General features: G+C 44.9%; 1 protein-coding gene across 1 annotated transcript in view; it reads right to left on the reverse strand.

The window, feature by feature from the left end:
• Positions 1 to 24200, reverse strand: part of si:dkey-109j17.5 (zinc finger BED domain-containing protein 4) — a 62238-nt gene extending 38038 nt beyond the window's left edge. The window contains exons 1-2 of the mRNA XM_065021032.1: positions 23648 to 24200; positions 7019 to 7258 (exon numbers count right to left, since the gene is read on the reverse strand). Of these exons, the coding sequence (XP_064877104.1) occupies positions 7019 to 7258; positions 23648 to 23797 (390 nt within the window). The 5' untranslated portion in view covers positions 23798 to 24200. The remainder of the gene's footprint in view (positions 1 to 7018; positions 7259 to 23647) is intronic.
• Positions 24201 to 24671: the final 471 nt, after the last annotated feature.

Below are 24671 nucleotides of genomic sequence, written 5' to 3' on the forward strand. Positions count from 1 at the left end.
CGATGTTAAGACCTCCGCCAACTAACATCAACACAATAACGTCAACGTTAAGACCTCCGCCAACATCAACACAATAACGTCAATGTTAAGACCTCCGCCAACTAACATCAACACAATAACGTCAACGTTAAGACCTCCGCCAACTAACATCAACACAATAACGTCAACGTTAAGACCTCCGCCAACATCAACACAATAACGTCAACGTTAAGACCTCCGCCAACATCAACACAATAACGTCAACGTTAAGACCTCCGCCAACTAACATCAACACAATAACGTCGATGTTAAGACCTCCGCCAAAATCAACACAATAACATCAACGTTAAGACCTCCGCCAACTAACATCAACACAATAATTTGACGTTAAGACCTCCGCCAACTAACATCAACACAATAACGTCAAGCGTTAAGACCTCCGCCAACATCAACACAATAACATCAACGTTAAGACAACATCAACACAATAACGTCCAACGTTAAGACCTCCGCCAACTAACATCAACACAATAACGTCAGCGTTAAGACCTCCGCCAACTAACATCAACACAATAACGTCAGCGTTAAGACCTCCGCCAACTAACATCAACACAATAACGTCACGTTAAGACCTCCGCCAACTAACATCAACACAATAACGTCAGCGTTAAGACCTCCGCCAACTAACATCAACACAATAACGTCAACGTTAAGACCTCCGCCAACATCAACACAATAACGTCAGCGTTAAGACCTCCGCCAACATCAACACAATAACATCAACACAATAACGTCAGCGTTAAGACCTCCGCCAACTAACATCAACACAATAACATCGACGTTAAGACCTCCGCCAACTAACATCAACACAATAACGTCAACGTTAAGACCTCCGCCAACATCAACACAATAACGTCAACGTTAAGGCCTCCGCCAACATCAACACAATAACGTCAACGTTAAGACCTCCGCCAACTAACATCAACACAATAACGTCGATGTTAAGACCTCTGCCAACTAACATCAACACAATAACGTCAATGTTAAGACCTCCGCCAACTAACATCAACACAATAACGTCAACGTTAAGACCTCCACCAACATCAACACAATAACGTCAACGTTAAGACCTCCGCAACCAACATCAACACAATAACGTCAACGTTAAGACCTCCGCCAACTAACATCAACACAATGACGTCGATGTTAAGACCTCCGCCAACTAACATCAACACAATAACGTCAACGTTAAGACCTCCGCCAACATCAACACAACAACGTCAATGTTAAGACCTCCGCCAACTAACATCAACACAATAACGTCAACGTTAAGACCTCCGCCAACTAACATCAACACAATAACGTCAACGTTAAGACCTCCGCCAACATCAACACAATAACGTCAACGTTAAGACCTCCGCCAACATCAACACAATAACGTCAACGTTAAGACCTCCGCCAACTAACATCAACACAATAACGTCGATGTTAAGACCTCCGCCAAAATCAACACAATAACATCAACGTTAAGACCTCCGCCAACTAACATCAACACAATAATTTTGACGTTAAGACCTCCGCCAACTAACATCAACACAATAACGTCAACGTTAAGACCTCCGCCAACATCAACACAATAATGTCAACGTTAAGACCTCCGCCAACATCAACACAATAACATCAACGTTAAGACCTCCGCAAACATCAACACAATAACGTCAACGTTAAGACCTCCGCCAACTAACATCAACACAATAACGTCAACGTTAAGACCTCCGCCAACTAACATCAACACAATAACGTCAAGCGTTAAGACCTCCGCCAACATCAACACAATAACGTCAGCGTTAAGACTCCGCCAACATCAACACAATAACATCAACGTTAAGACCTCCGCAAACATCAACACAATAACGTCAACGTTAAGACCTCCGCCAACTAACATCAACACAATAACGTCAACGTTAAGACCTCCGCCAACTAACATCAACACAATAACGTCAACGTTAAGACCTCCGCCAAGATCAACACAATTAACGTCAACGTTAAGACCTCCGCCAACTAACATCAACACAATAACGTCAATGTTAAGACCTCCGCCAACTAACATCAACACAATAACGTCAGCGTTAAGACCTCCGCCAACTAACATCAACACAATAACGTCAACGTTAAGACCTCCGCCAACTAACATCAACACAATAACGTCAACGTTAAGACCTCCACCAACATCAACACAATAACGTCAACGTTAAGACCTCCGCCAACATCAACACAATAACGTCAACGTTAAGACCTCCGCCAACTAACATCAACACAATAACGTCAATGTTAAGACCTCCGCCAACTAACATCAACACAATAACGTCAACGTTAAGACCTCCGCCAACATCAACACAATAACGTCAACGTTAAGACCTCCGCCAACTAACATCAACACAATAACGTCAACGTTAAGACCTCCACCAACATCAACACAATAACGTCGACGTTAAGACCTTCGCCAACTAACATCAACACAATAACATCGACGTTAAGACCTCCGCCAACTAACATCAACACAATAACGTCAACGTTAAGACCTCCGCCAACATCAACACAATAACGTCAACGTTAAGACCTCCGCCAACATCAACACAATAACATCAACGTTAAGACCTCCGCCAACTAACATCAACACAATAACGTCAACGTTAAGACCTCCACCAACATCAACACAATAACGTCAACGTTAAGGCCTCCGCCAACTAACAACACAATAACGTCAACGTTAAGACCTCCGCCAACTAACATCAACACAATAACGTCGATGTTAAGACCTCCGCCAACTAACATCAACACAATAACGTCAATGTTAAGACCTCCGCCAACTAACATCAACACAATAACGTCAACGTTAAGACCTCCACCAACATCAACACAATAACGTCAACGTTAAGACCTCCGCCAACTAACATCAACACAATAACGTCAACGTTAAGACCTCCGCCAACTAACATCAACACAATAACGTCAACGTTAAGACCTCCGCCAACTAACATCAACACAATAACGTCGATGTTAAGACCTCCGCCAACTAACATCAACACAATAACGTCAACGTTAAGACCTCCGCCAACTAACATCAACACAATAACGTCAACGTTAAGACCTCCGCCAACTAACATCAACACAATAACGTCAACGTTAAGACCTCCGCCAACTAACATCAACACAATAACGTCAACGTTAAGACCTCCACCAACATCAACACAATAACGTCAACGTTAAGACCTTCGCCAACTAACATCAACACAATAACATCGACGTTAAGACCTCCGCCAACTAACATCAACACAATAACGTCAACGTTAAGACCTCCGCCAACTAACATCAACACAATAACATCAACGTTAAGACCTCCGCCAACTAACATCAACACAATAACGTCAACGTTAAGACCTCCGCCAACTAACATCAACACAATAACGTCAACGTTAAGACCTCCGCCAACTAACATCAACACAATAACGTCAACGTTAAGACCTCCACCAACATCAACACAATAACGTCGACGTTAAGACCTCCGCCAACTAACATCAACACAATAACGTCGATGTTAAGACCTCCGCCAACTAACATCAACACAATAACGTCAACGTTAAGACCTCCGCCAACTAACATCAACACAATAACATCAACGTTAAGACCTCCGCCAACTAACATCAACACAATAACGTCAACGTTAAGACCTCCGCCAACTAACATCAACACAATAACGTCAACGTTAAGACCTCCGCCAACATCAACACAATAACGTCAACGTTAAGACCTCCGCCAACATCAACACAATAACGTCAACGTTAAGACCTCCGCCAACTAACATCAACACAATAACGTCAACGTTAAGACCTCCGCCAACTAACATCAACACAATAACGTCAACGTTAAGACCTCCGCCAACCAACATCAACACAATAACGTCGATGTTAAGACCTCTGCCAACTAACATCAACACAATAACATCAACGTTAAGACCTCCGCCAACATCAACACAATAACGTCAACGTTAAGACCTCCGCCAACATCAACACAATAACGTCGATGCTAAAACCCCTGCCAAATAACATCAACACTTAATGTTAACCTGAAATCTATCCTTGCCTACATATTCTGAAGATATTGTCAAATTTTTCTCCCTCATGAGGGAGGATAATGAACGTTCACAGAAGTAACATTTAATGGTGGTGAATTTACTGATACCAATTTTGTTTATGAATTATTAAGTGATTAAAACCCGTAAATACCAAAAACATATTTAGTGGAATTACTGCAACTGAACTGAAATTACTGCAACTAAACTGAACTCTACCCTACTGAATCCTAGTCTACTCTACTAAACTCTACCACACTGAACCCTACCCTACTGTACTGAACCCTACCATTCTGAATCCTAGTCTACTGTACTAAACTCTACCCTACCCTACTGAATCCTAGTCTACTGTACTAAACTCTACCCTACCGCACTGAACCCTACCCTACTGTACTGAACCCTACCATTCTGAATCCTAGTCTACTGTACTAAACTCTACCCTACCGTATCCTAGTCTACTGTACTAAACTCTACCCTACCCTACTGAATCCTAGTCTACTGAACTAAACTCTACCCTACCGTATCCTAGTCTACTGTACTAAACTCTACTCTACCGAACTGAATCCTAGCCTACCGTACTGAACCCTACCCTACCGTACTAAACCCTAGTACTGACCTCTACCCTACCGTACTGACCTCTACCCTACCGTACTGACCTCTACCCTACCGTACTGACCTCTACCCTACCGTACTGAACTCTACCGAACTCCACCGTACTGAACACTACCCTATTGTACTGCATCCTAGCCTACTGTACTGAATCCTAGCCTACCGTACTGAATCCTAGCCTGCCGTACTGAACTGCATCCTAGCCTACTGTACTGAATGCTCCTAGCCTGCCGTACTGAATCCTAGCCTGCCGTACTAAATCCTAGCCTGCCGTACTGAATCCTAGCCTGCCGTACTGAACTCTACTGACCTCTACCCTACTCTACTGACGTCTACCCTACTCTACTGACCTCTACCCTACTCTACTGACCTCTACCCTACTCTACTGACCTCTACCCTACCGTACTGAATCCTAGCCTGCCGTACTGAATCCTAGCCTGCCGTACTGAACTCTACTGACCTCTACCCTACTCTACTGACCTCTACCCTACTCTACCCTACTCTACTGACCTCTACCCTACCGTACTGAATCCTAGCCTGCCGTACTGAATCCTAGCCTGCCGTACTGAACCCTACCCTACCGTACTGAACCCTAGTACTGACCTCTACCCTACCGTACTGACCTCTACCCTACCGTACTGACCTCTACCCTACCGTACTGACCTCTACCCTACCGTACTGACCTCTACCCTACCGTACTGACCTCTACCGAACTCCACCGTACTGAACACTACCCTATTGTACTGAACCCTAGCCTACTGTACTGAATCCTAGCCTACCGTACTGAATCCTAGCCTGCCGTACTGAATCCTAGCCTGCCGTACTGAATCCTAGCCTGCCGTACTGAATCCTAGCCTGCCGTACTGAATCCTAGCCTGCCGTACTGAACTCTACTGACCTCTACCCTACTCTACTGACCTCTACCCTACTCTACTGACCTCTACCCTTCTCTACTGACCTCTACCCTACCGTACTGAACTCTACTGACCTCTACCCTACTCTACTGACCTCTACCCTACCGTACTGAATCCTAGCCTGCCGTACTGAATCCTAGCCTGCCGTACTGAATCCTAGCCTGCCGTACTGACCTCTACCCTACCGTACTGACCTCTACCCTACCATACTGACCTCTACCCTACCGTACTGAATCCTAGCCTGCCGTACTGAACTCTACTGAGCTCTACCCTACCGTACTGAATCCTAGCCTACCGTACTGAATCCTAGCCTGCCGTACTGAATCCTAGCCTGTCGTACTGAACTCTACTGACCTCTACCCTACTCTACTGAATCCTAGCCTGCCGTACTGAATCCTAGCCTGCCGTACTGACCTCTACCCTACTCTACTGACCTCTACCCTACTCTACTGACCTCTACCCTACTCTACTGACCTCTACCCTACTCTACTGACCTCTACCCTACTCTACTGACCTCTACCCTACTGACCTCTACCCTACTCTACTGACCTCTACCCTACTCTACTGACCTCTACCCTACTCTACTGACCTCTACCCTACTCTACTGACCTCTACCCTACCGTACTGAATCCTAGCCTGCCGTACTGAATCCTAGCCTGCCGTACTGAATCCTAGCCTACCGTACTGAATCCTAGCCTACCGTACTGAATCCTAGCCTGCCGTACTGAACTCTACTGACCTCTACCCTACTCTACTGACCTCTACCCTACCGTACTGAATCCTAGCCTACCGTACTGAATCCTAGCCTACCGTACTGAATCCTAGCCTGCCGTACTGAACTCTACTGACCTCTACCCTACTGTACTGACCAAAACTGTGATGTCCAAACTTATGGAACATGAGGAGAACAACATTGAAGCCATAATGATGCATTTCTGTATTGTACAGATCAGGGACCCATGACGTCATTCTGTTAGCGGGTGTCGATCCACTTCACTAATTGTAGTTCAATTTGCCAAAAGAGAAAACTCACGGTGCCATGTAATAGCTGACACCCCATTATTTCTGCAGACATCTTTGAATATTATTTCAGAGCAGATACTTTTTTGGAAAATGTGGTTGCACAAAAAAACTGATTTTACTATAAGTTTGCACAGTTCTGACACTAAATTGACTAAAACGAATTTATCAGTGGAAATTGTTAAAAGTAGTCCTTGTTCATAGACTTTAATTTGTTAAACTTTTATATCAATAGTTTTTGTTTGGCAAAAATGTTTAAGTAAAAAAAAATAGTGAAAATGTAATTCCGTTACCATGGACGCACAAACACACACACACACACACACACACACACACACACACACACACACACACACACACACACCTGGCGAGGGTCGTGTCTGTGGAACTTCGTCACCCCTTCTCCTGCTCCCTCTCTTCCTCCCCCTCCCCCCACTCCCACCCCTCCAGCGGTGGAGTGATTGCAGCGATGGCCTCCTCCATTGGCCAGGCTGTGAAGGGAGGATGAGGAGTAGGGATGGAGGGAGGAGGAAGATGAGGAGTAGGCTTCTCGCTTCATATCCTTCTTCTTTACAAACTCATCGTACATCGCCTGGTGCTTCCTCTGTAGAAACGAGAGAGAGTGTAATTCTGATGATCAAATGTCAGACAGACTACCTATTGCAACGTTTTTAGATTTGACATTGATTAATCAAATCGAATTTCACACAGAGACAAACAAGAACTGTATAATTCAGCCGCAGCCTGCTTCTACCTATCCCTATGGAATACAATGTACATTCTTAACTTTGCAATCAGTTTCATACACAGACAATACTGTATCTATCACAGCCAGTAGCCTACTGTACCTGTTGTCTCCTACTGTCAGACACCCAGACAGACAGATGTATACCTTAGTTAAGACAGACCTATAACCTACTGTACCTGTTGTCACCTTCTGTCAGCCACCCAGACAGACAGATGTATACCTTAGTTAAGACAGACCTATAACCTACTGTACCTGTTGTCACCTACTGTCAGCCACCCAGACAGACAGATGTATACCTTAGTTAAGACAGACCTATAACCTACTGTACCTGTTGTCTCCTACTGTCAGCCACCCAGACAGACAGATGTATACCTTAGTTAAGACAGACCTATAACCTACTGTACCTGTTGTCTCCTACTGTCAGCCACCCAGACAGACAGATGTATACCTTAGTTAAGACAGACCTATAACCTACTGTACCTGTTGTCACCTACTGTCAGACACCCAGACAGACAGATGTATACCTTAGTTAAGACAGACCTATAACCTACTGTACCTGTTGTCTCCTACTGTCAGCCACCCAGACAGACAGATGTATACCTTAGTTAAGACAGACCTATAACCTACTGTACCTGTTGTCTCCTACTGTCAGCCACCCAGACAGACAGATGTATACCTTAGTTAAGACAGACCTATAACCTACTGTACCTGTTGTCTCCTACTGTCAGACACCCAGACAGACAGATGTATACCTTAGTTAAGACAGACCTATAACCTACTGTACCTGTTGTCTCCTACTGTCAGCCACCCAGACAGACAGATGTATACCTTAGTTAAGACAGACCTATAACCTACTGTACCTGTTGTCTCCTACTGTCAGACACCCAGACAGACAGATGTATACCTTAGTTAAGACAGACCTATAACCTACTGTACCAAATCAAATCAAATTTTATTTGTCACATACACATGGTTAGCAGATGTTAATGCGAGTGTAGCGAAATGCTTGTGCTTCTAGTTCCGACAATGCAGTGATAACCAACAAGTAATCTAACTAACGATTCCAAAACTACTGTCTTATACACAGTGTAAGGGGATAAAGAATATGTACATAAGGATATATGAATGAGTGATGGTACAGAGCAGCATACAGTAGATGGTATCGAGTACAGTATATACATATGAGATGAGAATGTAGACAAAGTAAACAAAGTGGCATAGTTAAAGTGGCTAGTGATACATGTATTACATAAGGATGCAGTCGATGATGTAGAGTACAGTATATACGTATGCATATGAGATGAATAATGTAGGGTAAGTAACATTATATAAGGTAGCATTGTTTAAAGTGGCTAGTGATATATTTACAACATTTCCCATCAATTCCCATTATTAAAGTGGCTGGAGTTGGGTCAGTGTCAATGACAGTGTGTTGGCAGCAGCCACTCAATGTTAGTGGTGGCTGTTTAACAGTCTGATGGCCTTGAGATAGAAGCTGTTTTTCAGTCTCTCGGTCCCAGCTTTGATGCACCTGTACTGACCTCGCCTTCTGGATGATAGCGGGGTGAACAGGCAGTGGTTCGGGTGGTTGATGTCCTTGATGATCTTTATGGCCTTCCTGTAACATCGGGTGGTGTAGGTGTCCTGGAGGGCAGGTAGTTTGCCCCGGTGATGCGTTGTGCAGACCTCACTACCCTCTGGAGAGCCTTACGGTTGAGGGCGGAGCAGTTGCCGTACCAGGCGGTGATACAGCCCGCCAGGATGCTCTCGATTGTGCATCTGTAGAAGTTTGTGAGTGCTTTTGGTGACAAGCCAAATTTCTTCAGCCTCCTGAGGTTGAAGAGGCGCTGCTGCGCCTTCTTCACACGCTGTCAGTGTGAGTGGACCAATTCAGTTTGTCTGTGATGTGTATGCCGAGGAACTTAAAACTTGCTACCCTCTCCACTACTGTTCCATCGATGTGGATAGGGGTGTTCCCTCTGCTGTTTCCTGAAGTCCACAATCATCTCCTTAGTTTTGTTGACGTTGAGTGTGAGGTTATTTTCCTGACACCACACTCCGAGGGCCCTCACCTCTTCCCTGTAGGCCGTCTCGTCGTTGTTGGTAATCAAGCCTACCACTGTTGTGTCGTCCGCAAACTTGATGATTGAGTTGGAGCGTGCGTGGCCACGCAGTCGTGGGTGAACAGGGAGTACAGGAGAGGGCTCAGAACGCACCCTTGTGGGGCCCCCGTGTTGAGGATCAGCGGGAGGAGATGTTGTTGCCTACCCTCACCACCTGGGGCGGCCCGTCAGGAAGTCCAGTACCCAGTTGCACAGGGCGGGGTCGAGACCCAGGGTCTCGAGCTTGATGACGAGCTTGGAGGGTACTATGGTGTTGAATGCCGAGCTGTAGTCGATGAACAGCATTCTCACATAGGTATTCCTCTTGTCCAGGTGGGTTAGGGCAGTGTGCAGTGTGGTTGAGATTGCATCGTCTGTGGACCTATTTGGGCGGTAAGCAAATTGGAGTGGGTCTAGGGTGTCAGGTAGGGTGGAGGTGATATGGTCCTTGACTAGTCTCTCAAAGCACTTCATGATGACGGAAGTGAGTGCTACGGGGCGGTAGTCGTTTAGCTCAGTTACCTTAGCTTTCTTGGGAACAGGAACAATGGTGGCCCTCTTGAAGCATGTGGGAACAGCAGACTGGTATAGGGATTGATTGAATATGTCCGTAAACACACCGGCCAGCTGGTCTGCGCATGCTCTGAGGGCGCGGCTGGGGATGCCGTCTGGGCCTGCAGCCTTGCGAGGGTTAACACGATTAAATGTCTTACTCACCTCGGCTGCAGTGAAGGAGAGACCGCATGTTTTCGTTGCAGGCCGTGTCAGTGGCGCTGTATTGTCCTCAAAGCGGGCAAAAAAGTTATTTAGTCTGCCTGGGAGCAAGACATCCTGGTCCGTGACTGGGCTGGGTTTCTTCTTGTAGTCCGTGATTGACTGTAGACCCTGCCACATGCCTCGTGTCTGAGCCGTTGAATTGAGATTCTACTTTGTCTCTGTACTGACGCTTAGCTTGTTTAATAGCCTTGCGGAGGGAATAGCTGCACTGTTTGTATTCGGTCATGTTGCCAGACACCTTGCCCTGATTAAAAGCAGTGGTTCGCGCTTTCAGTTTCACGCGAATGCTGCCATCAATCCACGGTTTCTGGTTAGGGAATGTTTTTATCGTTGCTATGGGAACGACATCTTCAACGCACGTTCTAATGAACTCGCACACCGAATCAGCGTATTCGTCAATATTTTTATCTGACGCTGAAACATGTCCCAGTCCACGTGATGGAAGCAGTTTTGGAGTGTGGAGTCAGCTTGGTCTGACCAGCGTTGGACAGACCTCAGCGTGGGAGCCTCTTGTTTAAGTTTCTGCCTGTAGGCAGGGATCAACAAAATGGAGTCGTGGTCAGCTTTTCCGAAAGGGGGGCGGGGCAGGGCCTTATATGCGTCGCGGAAGTTAGAGTAACAATGATCCAAGGTTTTACCACCCCTGGTTGCGCAATCGATATGCTGATAAAATTTAGGGAGTCTTGTTTTCAGATTAGCTTTGTTAAAATCCCCAGCTACAATGAATGCAGCCTCCGGATAAATGGTTTCCAGTTTGCAAAGAGTTAAATAAAGTTCGTTCAGAGCCATCGATGTGTCTGCTTGGGGGGGATATATACGGCTGTGATTATAATCGAAGAGAATTCTCTTGGAAGATAATGCGGTCTACATTTGATTGTGAGGAATTCTAAATCAGGTGAACAGAAGGATTTGAGTTCCTGTATGTTTCCTTCATCACACCATGTCTCGTTAGTCATGAGGCATACGCCCCCGCCACTCTTCTTACCAGAAAGATGTTTGTTTCTGTCGGCGCGATGCGTGGAGAAACCCGTTGGCTGCACCGCCCCGGATAGCGTCTTTCCAGTGAGCCATGTTTCCGTGAAGCAAAGAACGTTACAGTCTCTGATGTCCCTCTGGAATGCTACCCTTGCTCGGATTTCATCAACCTTGTTGTCAAGAGACTGGACATTGGCAAGAAGAATGCTGGGGAGTGGTGCGCGATGTGCCCTTGTCCTGAGTCTGACCAGAAGACCGCTACGTTTCCCTCTTTTTCGGAGTCGTTTCCTTGGGTCGCTGCATGCGATCCATTCCGTTGTCCTGTTTGTAAGGCAGAACACAGGATCCGCGTCGCGGAAAACATATTCTTGGTCGTACTGATGGTGAGTTGACGCTGATCTTATATTCAGTAGTTCTTCTCGACTGTATGTAATGAAACCTAAGATGACCTGGGGTACTAATGTAAGAAATAACAAAAAACTGCATAGTTTCCTAGGAACGCGAAGCGAGGCGGCCATCTCTGTCGGCGCCGGAAGTTCAATATGCCTATTGCCTGTTGTCTCCTACTGTCAGCCACCCAGACAGACAGATGTATACCTTAGTTAAGACAGACCTATAACCTACTGTACCTGTTGTCTCCTACTGTCAGACACCCAGACAGACAGATGTATACCTTAGTTAAGACAGACCTATAACCTACTGTACCTGTTGTCTCCTACTGTCAGCCACCCAGACAGACAGATGTATACCCTAGTTAAGACAGACCTATAACCTACTGTACCTGTTGTCTCCTACTGTACCCAGACAGACAGATGTATACCTTAGTTAAGACAGACCTATAACCTACTGTACCTGTTGTCTCCTACTGTCAGCCACCCAGACAGACAGATGTATACCTTAGTTAAGACAGACCTATAACCTACTGTACCTGTTGTCACCTACTGTCAGCCACCCAGACAGACAGATGTATACCTTAGTTAAGACAGACCTATAACCTACTGTACCTGTTGTCTCCTACTGTCAGACACCCAGACAGACAGATGTATACCTTAGTTAAGACAGACCTATAACCTACTGTACCTGTTGTCTCCTACTGTCAGACACCCAGACAGACAGATGTATACCTTAGTTAAGACAGACCTATAACCTACTGTACCTGTTGTCTCCTACTGTCAGCCACCCAGACAGACAGATGTATACCCTAGTTAAGACAGACCTATAACCTACTGTACCTGTTGTCTCCTACTGTACCCAGACAGACAGATGTATACCTTAGTTAAGACAGACCTATAACCTACTGTACCTGTTGTCTCCTACTGTCAGCCACCCAGACAGACAGATGTATACCTTAGTTAAGACAGACCTATAACCTACTGTACCTGTTGTCTCCTACTGTCAGACACCCAGACAGACAGATGTATACCTTAGTTAAGACAGACCTATAACCTACTGTACCTGTTGTCTCCTACTGTCAGCCACCCAGATCTATACCTTAGTTAAGATACTTTTGAAAAACTTGATTACTTTGAGGATTACTTTTTCGTTTGATGTATCACGGGGAAAGAGCAGGAAAAGGCTTTTGAAGGCTACAGTGCAGTGTCTTCCAATGATGCGACTGCTATTGGCATCCAAAGATTATCCAACTTTAATAAACGTTTAGAGGTAAAGGATGACAGCAGTGTGGTCTACGGCGATACGGATATCACTTATTATTGATATCTACATAGCAGCAGTGTAATTCACATCAATGCGCTGTCTCATTTAGCTATTTGCGTATTGTGGTTGTTGTGGATGGCTGTTCACAAATGCAAATATGTATTTGAACCCAATAAATGGTTGAATTCAAGACGTTTGTGATGCCCATCAATCATTGTTTTTGAAACCAGTGGACAGCCAGTGAAAAATGCACTCCTTGCAACAGCTGCACAGTGCAGATCCCAGCCTATGGAATAAAAGTGGAGCTTTTATTGTTCAATCTATTTCACTCTGATAAAAGAGGACAGAGATCACTCACCTCGGATTAGACAAAGAGCTTCTGGATATCAGGACAGAGATCACTCACCTCGGATTAGACAAAGAGCTACTAGATATCAGGACAGAGATCACTCACCTCAGGACAGCGATCACTCACCTCGGATTAGACAAAGAGCTTCTGGATATCGGGACAGAGATCACTCATCTCGGATTAGACAAAGAGCTTCTGGATATCAGGACAGAGATCACTCACCCCGGATTAGACAAAGAGCTTCTGGATATCAGGACAGTGATCACTCACCTCGGATTAGACAAAGAGCTTCTGGATATCAGGACAGCGATCACTCAACTCGGATTAGACAGATTTTTTTTCTTCAACAAACAGGATGCGCAGGACGTACTTATGACACCCGACAACGCCGAAATCCCCGTCATTGGCAGGAGAAAGAGACGGAGGTACAGAGGACACAGGCCTGGTTGCCTTGTGAGGATCCGCCGACGGCGAGTGGGAAATCTGCCCTTACCATCGGTAATACTTGCCAACGTACAATCATTAAACAACAAATTAGACGAGGTACGATCACGAATATCCTACCAACAGGACATCAAAAACTGTAATATCTCATGTTTCTCTCAAAGCTCTCCCTCACCCTCCAGGTGGTAAAACCGACCACAACTCTATCCTCCTGATTCCTGCTTACAAACAAAAATGAAAGCAGGAAGCACCAGTGACTTGGTTTCTAACAAACGGTCAGATGAACCAGATGCTAAACTACAGGAATGTTTTGCTATCACAGACTGGAATATGTTCCCGGGATTATTCTGATGGCATTGAGGAGTACACCACATCAGTCACTGGCTTTATCAATAAGTGCATCGATGACGTCGTCCCACAGTGACTGTACGTACATACCCCAACCAGAAGCCATGGATTACAGGCAACATTCGCAATGAGCTAAAGGGTAGAGCCGCCGCTTTCAAGGTGCGGGACTCTAACCTGGAAGCTTATAAGAAATCCTGCAATGCTATTCATTAACTACAGCTCAGAGTTCAACACCATAGTGCTCTAAATGCTCATTACTAAGCTATGAACCCTGGAAATAAACACCTCCCTCTGCAACTGGATCCTGGACTTCCTGACGGGCCGCCCCCAGGTGGTGAGGGTCGGTAGCAACACATCTTCCACGCTGATCATCAACACTGAAGCCCCTCAGGGGTGCGTGCTCAGTCCCCTCCTATACTCCCTGTTCACTCATGACTGCACGGCCAGGCACGACTCCAACACCATTATTAAGTTGGCTGACGACACAACGTCGGTAGGTCTGATCACCGACAACGATGAGACAGCCTAAAGAGAGGCAGTCAGAGAGATCTGGCAGTATGGTACCAGGACAACAACCTCTCCTTCAATGTGAGCAAGACAATGGTGTTGAACGCTGAGTAAATGAACAGCATTCTCACTTTTCACAGGTGGAAAAGGGCAGTGTGTAGTACAATTGAGATTGCATCACCTGTGGATATGTTAGGGCGGTATGCGAATTGGAGTGGGTCTAGGGTATCTAGGATGATGCTGTTGATGTGAGCCATGACCAGCCTTTCAAAGCACTTCACGGCTACCGACGTGAGTGCTACAGGACGGTAATCATTTAGGGAGGATTACCTTCGCTTCCTTGGACTTTGGTGGTCTGCTTGAAACATGTACAGTTTTGTGTAAAAGTTTCAGGCAGGAGTGAAAGAAATGCTGTAAAGTAAGAATGCTTTCAAAACTAGACATGTTAATGGTTTACATTTTTCAATTAACAAAATGCAAAGTGAGTGAACAGAAGAAAACTCTACATCAAATCAATATTTGGGGTGACCACTCTTTGCCTTCAAAATAGCATCCATTCTTCTAGGTACACTTGCACACCGTTTTTGAAGGAACTCGGCTGGTAGGTTGGCCTAAACATCTTGAAGAACCTACCACAGTTCTTCTGTGGATTTAGGCAGCCTCAGGTGCTTCTCCCTCCTCGTGTAATCCCAGACAGACTCCTCGATGTCACGGCTGTGGGGGCCATACCATCACATCCAGGACTCATTGTTCTTCTTTACGCTGAAGATACAGCGAAAGTCATGAAGAACTGTGTTTGGGGTTGTTGTCATGCTGCAGGAATACATTTTGGGCCAATCAGATGCCTCCTTATTGGTATTGCATGGTGGATAAGTATCTGCCTGTACTTCTCAGCATTGAGGATACCATTAATTCTGACTGAATCCCCAACTCCATTGGCAGAAATGCAGCCCCAAACATGCAAGGAACCCCCACCATGCTTGTTGCCTACAGACACTCATTCGTGTACCGCTCTCCAGCCCTTCGGCGAACAAACTGCCTTCTGCTACAGCCAAATATTTCAAATGTTGACTCATCAGTCCAGAGCACCTGCTGCCATTCTTCTGCACCCCAGTTCCTGTGTTTTCATGCATAGTTGAGTCGCTTGGTCTTGTTTCCACGTCGGAGGTATGGCTTTATGGCTGCAAGTCTTCCATGAAGGCCACTTCTGACCAGACTTCTCCAGACAGTAGATGGGTGTACCAGAGTTTCACTGTTTTCTGCCAATTCTGAGCTGATGGCACTGCTGGACATCTTCCGATTGCAAAGGGAAGTAAGCATGATGTGTCTTTCATCTGCTGCAGTAAGTTTCCTTGGCTCACCACTGCGTCTATGGTCCTCAACGTTGCCCGTTTCTTTGTGCTTCTTCAAAAAGAGCTTGGACAGCACATCTGGACACCCCTGTCTGTCTTAATGTCTGCCTGCGAGAGACCAGTCTGTCTTAATGTCTGCCTGGGAGAGACCAGTCTGTCTTAATGTCTGCCTGGGAGAGACCAGTCTGTCTTAATGTCTGCCTGGGAGAGACCAGTCTGTCTTAATGTCTGCCTGGGAGAGACCAGTCTGCCTTAATGTCTGCCTGGGAGAGACCAGTCTGCCTTAATGTCTGCCTGGGAGAGACCAGTCTGCCTTAATGTCTGCCTGGGAGAGACCAGTCTGCCTTAATGTCTGCCTGGGAGAGACCAGTCTGCCTTAATGTCTGCCTGGGAGAGACCAGTCTGCCTTAATGTCTGCCTGGGAGAGACCATGCTGAGGCAGTATAACTACCCTGTGTCTTGTTGCTGTACTCAGTCTTGACTTTGACAGTAAACTGTCTTCAGCAACCTCACCTTGTTAGCTGAGTTTGGCTGTTCCTCACCCAGTTTTATTCCTCCTACACAGCTGTTTCAGTTAATGACTGTGTTTCAACCTACATAATGAATTGATGATCATTAGCACCTGTTTGGTATAATTGTTTAAATATACACCTGACCATATGTGTAACGAATGTGAAACGCTAGCTTAGTTAGCGGTGGTGCGCGCTAAATAGTGTTTCAATCGGTGACGTGACTTGCTCTGAGACCTTGAAGTAGTGGTTCCCCTTGCTCTGCAAGAGCCGCGGCTTTTGTGGAGCGATGGGTAACGATGCTTCGTGGGTGACTGTTGTTGATGTGTGCAGAGGGTCCCTGGTTCGCGCCCGGGTATGGGTGAGGGGACGGTCTAAAGTTATACTGTTACATATGCCTACAAAATCCCTGACTTTGCACAAGTGTACCTACAACAATTGATGCTGTTTTGAAAGCAAAGGGTGGTCACACCAAATATGGATTTGATGTAGATTTTTTTTCTGTTCACTCCCTTTGCATTATGTTAATTGATAAATATAATCTATTAACATGTCAATGTTAAAAACAACGCGGAACCAGAAACCGTGGATTGATGGCAGCATTCGCGTGAAACTGAAAGCGCGAACCACTGCTTTTAATCAGGGCAAGGTGTCTGGTAACATGTCCGAATATAAACAATGCAGCTATTCCCTCCGCAAGGCTATTAAACAAGCTAAGCGTCAGTACAGAGACAAAGTGGAATCTCAATTCAATGGCTCAGACACAAGAGGCATGTGGCAGGGTCTACAGTCAATCACGGACTACAAGAAGAAACCCAGCCCAGTCACGGACCAGGATGTCTTGCTCTCAGGCAGACTAAATTACTTTTTTGCCCGCTTTGAGGACAATACAGTGCCACTGACACGGCCTGCAACGAAAACATGCGGTCTCTCCTTCACTGCAGCCGAGGTGAGTAAGACATTTAAACGTGTTAACCCTCGCAAGGCTGCAGGCCCAGACGGCATCCCCAGCCGCGCCCTCAGAGCATGCGCAGACCAGCTGGCGGTGTGTTTACGGACATATTCAATCAATCCCTATACCAGTCTGCTGTTCCCACATGCTTCAAGAGGGCCACCATTGTTCCTGTTCCCAAGAAAGCTAAGGTAACTGAGCTAAACGACTACCGCCCCGTAGCACTCACTTCCGTCATCATGAAGTGCTTTGAGAGACTAGTCAAGGACCATATCACCTCCACCCTACCTGACACCCTAGACCCACTCCAATTTGCTTACCGCCCAAATAGGTCCACAGACGATGCAATCTCAACCACACTGCACACTGCCCTAACCCACCTGGACAAGAGGAATACCTATGTGAGAATGCTGTTCATCGACTACAGCTCGGCATTCAACACCATAGTACCCTCCAAGCTCGTCATCAAGCTCGAGACCCTGGGTCTCGACCCCGCCCTGTGCAACTGGGTACTGGACTTCCTGACGGGCCGCCCCCAGGTGGTGAGGGTAGGCAACAACATCTCCTCCCCGCTGATCCTCAACACAGGGGCCCCACAAGGGTGCGTTCTGAGCCCTCTCCTGTACTCCCTGTTCACCCACGACTGCGTGGCCACGCACGCCTCCAACTCAATCATCAAGTTTGCGGACGACACAACAGTGGTAAGCTTGATTACCAACAACGACGAGACGGCCTACAGGGAAGAGGTGAGGGCCCTCGGAGTGTGGTGTCAGGAAAATAACCTCACACTCAACGTCAACAAAACTAAGGAGATGATTGTGGACTTCAGGAAACAGCAGAGGGAACACCCCCCTATCCACATCGATGGAACAGTAGTGGAGAGGGTAGCAAGTTTTAAGTTCCTCGGCATACACATCACAGACAAACTGAATTGGTCCACTCACACTGACAGCGTCGTGAAGAAGGCGCAGCAGCGCCTCTTCAACCTCAGGAGGCTGAAGAAATTCGGCTTGTCACCAAAAGCACTCACAAACTTCTACAGATGCACAATCGAGAGCATCCTGGCGGGCTGTATCACCGCCTGGTACGGCAACTGCTCCGCCCTCAACCGTAAGGCTCTCCAGAGGGTAGTGAGGTCTGCACAACGCATCACCGGGGCAAACTACCTGCCCTCCAGGACACCTACACCACCCGATGTTACAGGAAGGCCATAAAGATCATCAAGGACATCAACCACCCGAACCACTGCCTGTTCACCCCGCTATCATCCAGAAGGCGAGGTCAGTACAGGTGCATCAAAGCTGGGACCGAGAGACTGAAAAACAGCTTCTATCTCAAGGCCATCAGACTGTTAAACAGCCACCACTAACATTGAGTGGCTGCTGCCAACACACTGTCATTGACACTGACCCAACTCCAGCCACTTTAATAATGGGAATTGATGGGAAATGATGTAAATATATCACTAGCCACTTTAAACAATGCTACCTTATATAATGTTACTTACCCTACATTATTCATCTCATATGCATACGTATATACTGTACTCTAGATCATCGACTGCATCCTTATGTCACTAGCCACTTTAACTATGCCACTTTGTTTACTTTGTCTACATACTCATCTCATATGTATATACTGTACTCATTTACATTTACATTTAAGTCATTTAGCAGACGCTCTTATCCAGAGCGACTTACAAATTGGTGCATTCACCTTATGACATCCATCTACTGTATGCTGCTCTGTACCATCACTCATTCATATATCCTTATATCCATATATCCTTATGTACATATTCTTTATCCCCTTACACTGTATAAGACAGTAGTTTTGGAATTGTTAGTTAGATTACTTGTTGGTTATCACTGCATTGTCGGAACTAGAAGCACAAGCATTTCGCTACACTCGCATTAACATCTGCTAACCATGTGTATGTGACAAATAAAATTTGATTTGATTTGATTTGTAGTCCGGAATATTCTTCTAGCCCTGCCACATCCGACGAGCGTCAGAGCCGGTGTAGTAGGATTTAATATTAATCCTGTATCCACGCTTTGCCTGTTTGATGGTTCGTCTGAGGGTGTAGCAGGATTTCTTATCAGCGTCCGGATTAGTGTCCCGCTACTTGAAAGTGGCAGCTCTAGCCTTTAGCTCGATGCGGATGTTGCCTGTAATCCATGGTGTTACACAAATCCAAATCTGCCTTATATTTTAGATTCTTCAAAGTAGCCACCATTAGGCTTGATGACAGCTTTGCACACTTGGCATTCTCTCAACCAGCTTCACCTGGAATGCTTTTTTAACAGTCTTGAAGGAGTTCCCACATATGCTGAGAACTTGTTGGCTGCTTTTCCTTCACTCTGGGTTCCAACTCATCCCAAACCATCTCAATTGGGTTGAGATGGGATAATTGTGGAGGCCAGGTCATCTGATGCAGCACTCCATAATATTTCCTTCTTGGTCAAATAGTCCTTACACAACCTGGAGGTGTGTTGGGTCATTGTCCAGTAGAAGAACAACTGATAGTCCCACTAAGCGCAACCCAGATGGCATGGAGTATCGCTGCAGAATGCTGTGGTAGGCATGCTGATTAAGTGTGCCTTGAATTCTAAATAAAATCACTGACTGTGTAGGCAGCAATGCACTCTCACAACATCACACCTCCTCCATGCTTCACAGTGGGAACCACACATGCGGAGATCAGTCGTTTACCTACTCTGCGTCTCAAAGACATGGTGGTTGGAATCCAAAATCTCACATTTTTACTCATCAGACCAAAGGACACACTTCCACCAGTCTAATGTCCATTGCTCATGTTTCTTGGCCCAAGTAAGTCTCTTCTTCTCATTGATGTCCTTTAGTAGTGGTTCCTTTGCAGCAATTCAACAATTAAAGCGGGATTCACACAGTCTCCTCTGAACAGTTGTTGTTGACATGTGTCTTACTTGCATTCTGTGAAGCATTTATTTGGGCTGCAATCTGAGATGCAGTTAACTCTAATGAACGTATCCTCTGCAGCAGAGGTAATTCTGGGTCTTCCTGTAGCAGAGGTAACTCTGGGTCTTCCTTTCCTGTGGTGGTCCTCATGAGAGACAGTTAACTCTAATGAACGTATCCTCTGCAGCAGAGGGAACTCTGGGTCTTCCTGTAGCAGAGGTAACTCTGGGTCTTCCATTCCTGTGGCGGTCCTCGTGAGAGCCAGTTAACTCTAATGAACTTATCCTCTGCAGCAGAGGTAACTCTGGGTCTTCCTGTAGCAGAGGTAACTCTGGGTCTTCCATTCCTGTGGCGGTCCTCGTGAGAGCCAGTTAACTCTAATGAACGTATCCTCTGCAGCAGAGGTAACTCTGGGTCTTCCTTTCCTGTGGTGGTCCTCGTGAGAGCCAGTTTCATCATTGCGCTTGATGGTTTTTGCGACTGCACTTGAATAAATGTTCAAAGTTCTTGACATTCTCCAGATTTACTGACCTTCATGTTTTAAAGTAATAATGGACTGTCATTTATCTTTGCTTATATGAGCTGTTCTTGCCATAAAATAGACTTGTTATTTTACTAAATAGGGCTACCTTCTGTATACCACCCCTACCTTGTCACAAGACAAGTGATTGGCTCAAACGCATTAAGGAAAGGATTTCCACAAATTAACAAGGCACACTTGTTAATTGAAATGCATTCCAGGTGACTACCTCATGAAGCTGGTTGAGAGAATGCCAACAGTGTGCAAAGCTGTCCTCAAGGCAAACGGTGGCTACTTAGAAGAAGTAGCCACCGTTTAGAAGACATTTAGAAGACGGTGAATCTTTGGTTACTACATGATTCCATGTGTTATTTAATAGTTTTGATGTCTTCATTATTATTCGACAATGTAGAAAATATAAAAAATAAAGAAAAATCCTAGAATGCGTAGATGTGTCCAAACTGTTGACTGGTACTGTATACATGTCCATTGATTCTTGAAGAATATAACTTATTATTAGCCTCATGAGCTTAGTTCAACTGTCAAACTCCATGAGAACCCAACATATATGCTTGTTTTACTCCAATGTTTGTAAACACCGTAAATGTAAACAAACACTGTACAGCCTCATAACATGGTTAAAACAATAGTGTCAGTCCTGTACAGCCTCATAGCATGGTTAAAACAATAGTGTCAGTCCTGTATAGCCTCATAACATGGTTAAAACAATAGTGTCAGTCCTGTACAGCCTCATAACATGGTTAAAACAATAGTGTGTTACAGTCCTGGTTAAAACAATAGTGGTCTGTCCATGGTTAAAACAATATAGCCTCATAACATGGTTAAAACAATAGTGTTAGTCCTGGATGGTCTGTCCTGTACAGCCTCATAACATGGTTAAAACAATAGTGTTAGTCCTGTACAGCCTCATAACATGGTTAAAACAATAGTGTCAGTCCTGGATGGTCTGTCCTGTATAGCCTCATAACATGGTTAAAACAATAGTGTTAGTCCTGGATGGTCTGTCCTGTACAGCCTCATAACATGGTTAAAACAATAGTGTTAGTCCTGGATGGTCTGTCCTGTATAGCCTCATAACATGGTTAAAACAATAGTGTTAGTCCTGTATAGCCTCATAACATGGTTAAAACAATAGTGTCAGTCCTGTACAGCCTCATAGCATGGTTAAAACAATAGTGTTAGTCCTGGATGGTCTGTCCTGTATAGCCTCATAGCATGGTTAAAACAATAGTGTTAGTCCTGTATAGCCTCATAACATGGTTAAAACAATAGTGTTAGTCCTGGATGGTCTGTCCTGTACAGCCTCATAACATGGTTAAAACAATAGTGTTAGTCCTGGATGGTCTGTCCTGTACAGCCTCATAGCATGGTTAAAACAATAGTGTCAGTCCTGTATAGCCTCATAGCATGGTTAAAACAATAGTGTTAGTCCTGTATAGCCTCATAGCATGGTTAAAACAATAGTGTTAGTCCTGTATAGCCTCATAGCATGGTTAAAACAATAGTGTTAGTCCTGTACAGCCTCATAACATGGTTAAAACAATAGTGTTAGTCCTGTACAGCCTCATAGCATGGTTAAAACAATAGTGTTAGTCCTGTATAGCCTCATAGCATGGTTAAAACAATAGTGTTGATATCATGGATGGTCTGTCCTTACATCCACAGCTCTCTCTATTACTCTGAGAGTGGTTACATTTCTCCTGACCCATCCCTCAGTTTTTCACCAAAACAGAGTCAGGATGACCGTTTTGTTATTGTATCTTTGTTTCTTCTGTGGATTTGCCCGTTAAACAGCTGCATATTACCAAGATATCAAAGTGTCACCAAGAAAAAGGTCAACAATAGGCCTTTAGCAAATGCAGAATATGGCATTCATTTTTCACATGTAAATAGCACTTTTCAGTAGTGCTCAAAGCATTTATTTTTCAACTTAAATCAATGAGCCAAATCAGCCCTCTATGACAACAAAATCATAATCAACAGAGTAGGGCTGGCTAATAAATCCATAGTTTTGGGTTATGCTCAGGTAAATCAATTTGGATGATCTATACTTCCATATTTCCAAGTCCTGTTCTTGAAGATCCCAGGGTATACAGTGTTTGGAATAATTGGGGCAGGGTAGCCTAGTGGTTAAAGAGTTGGACTAGTAACCGAAAGGTTGCAAGTTCAAATCCCCGAGCTGACAAGGTACAAATCTGTCGTTCTGCCCCTGAACAGGCAGTTAACCCACTGTTCCTAGGCCGTCATTGAAAATAAGAATTTGTTCTTAACTGACTTGCCTAGTTAAATAAAGGTAAAATTGTATAGTAACTCCAGCACTTTGTGACAACAGCTAATGTAAGAAGGGCTTTATAAATACATTTGATTGATTGGAATTCTGATGGACTTTGGTTTTTAATATAAAGATACAATTTAATCATATTATATGTAGTAGAAAGCGATGGGTTAGAAGAAGCCTACATAACCAGCCCATAAAGTAAAATGTAACATCCAAATATGGCCAGTTATGTAATCTTTAACATGGACTTATCCTGCAATAGATGTCATTAAATTAGTAACATACATTTGTCTTCTTCAAAATGCCTCTTAAGGTTGAAAGTAATTTAAAACTACATGTAATCAGATTACATTACTGGGTTTGGATAATCCAAAAAGTACCTTACTGATTACAATTTGACAGGTAACTAGTAACGGATTACATTTAGAAAATAACTCACCCAACCCTGCCTATAGCCTACTGTCACCTACGGTCAGACAGATCTATAGCTTAGTTAAAACAGATCTATACGGTACCTTGAGATGTGTGACGAAGTTGGATGTGACGCTCCTCTTCGCCTGTATCCTGGTGCCGCATGCTTTACAGTTGGACTCGATCTTGCCGTTCTCCCCCTCGAACACGATGTTGAAGTAATCCAGGATGGACACCTTCGAAATTGACGCCATTGGGATGACCAACCTTTATCCTCGGAAGTAGATTCAACTTTCCAAAAGACAACAATCGAGATCTCTCTACCTATTCTTTCTTTTTCCCGAGCCTCCCTCTAGTCACTACCATAAGAGCGGAGGGGTGTGTGCGTTTTCTTCCTTCCTACTCACTGTAATCAAAACGCTGGCAGACGCGCGCAACAATAGATGGGTTAAAACAGGCGACTTGCCAAAAGAGCGCCTTGGAGCTATCGCGTTTCAGCTAGCTACGATGCTCGTACACGAATCATGCTATTAAACAAAGTATCTAGTATCGCTGCAAACACTGAAATCCTGTAGCTATCCAGTCCTGCCTGGTCCGTGTTATCAAACTGCACCAGCTACTCGAGGAGGCTGGGCTTTCGGGCTAGCAGAGGATGGCGGCCACCATTGGTCCAGGAAGTAAACCAGATACGCGTTTCCGAAACACTTCGGCAGTTATCGGCAACGCTCGGCCGGATCAACTCAATATATCGTTCAGTATAATTCCCCCACCGTAGACGCTATATTTTATAGTCAAATTTCCTTTAATTTGATTGCTTTTAGTATACACAGGCAGCCCAATTCCACTAATTGGTTTTATGACCAATGAAATCAGATCTTTTCACATCAGATTTTTTTTCAGAGCTGATCAGATTGCTCAATAAAATTGGACTGTGTAAAAAACACAGCCTTTTTAAACTTTTATTATCTATCCTGATGTCTAGTCACTTTACCCTGCCTTCATGTACATATCTACCTCAAATACCTTATTATTATCTATCCTGATGCCTAGTCACTTTACCCTGCATTCATGTACATATCTACCTCAAATACCTTATTATTATCTATCCTGATGCCTAGTCTCTTTACC

This window comes from Oncorhynchus nerka, linkage group LG7, assembly GCF_034236695.1.
Source record: "Oncorhynchus nerka isolate Pitt River linkage group LG7, Oner_Uvic_2.0, whole genome shotgun sequence".
Lineage (NCBI taxonomy): Eukaryota > Metazoa > Chordata > Actinopteri > Salmoniformes > Salmonidae > Oncorhynchus > Oncorhynchus nerka.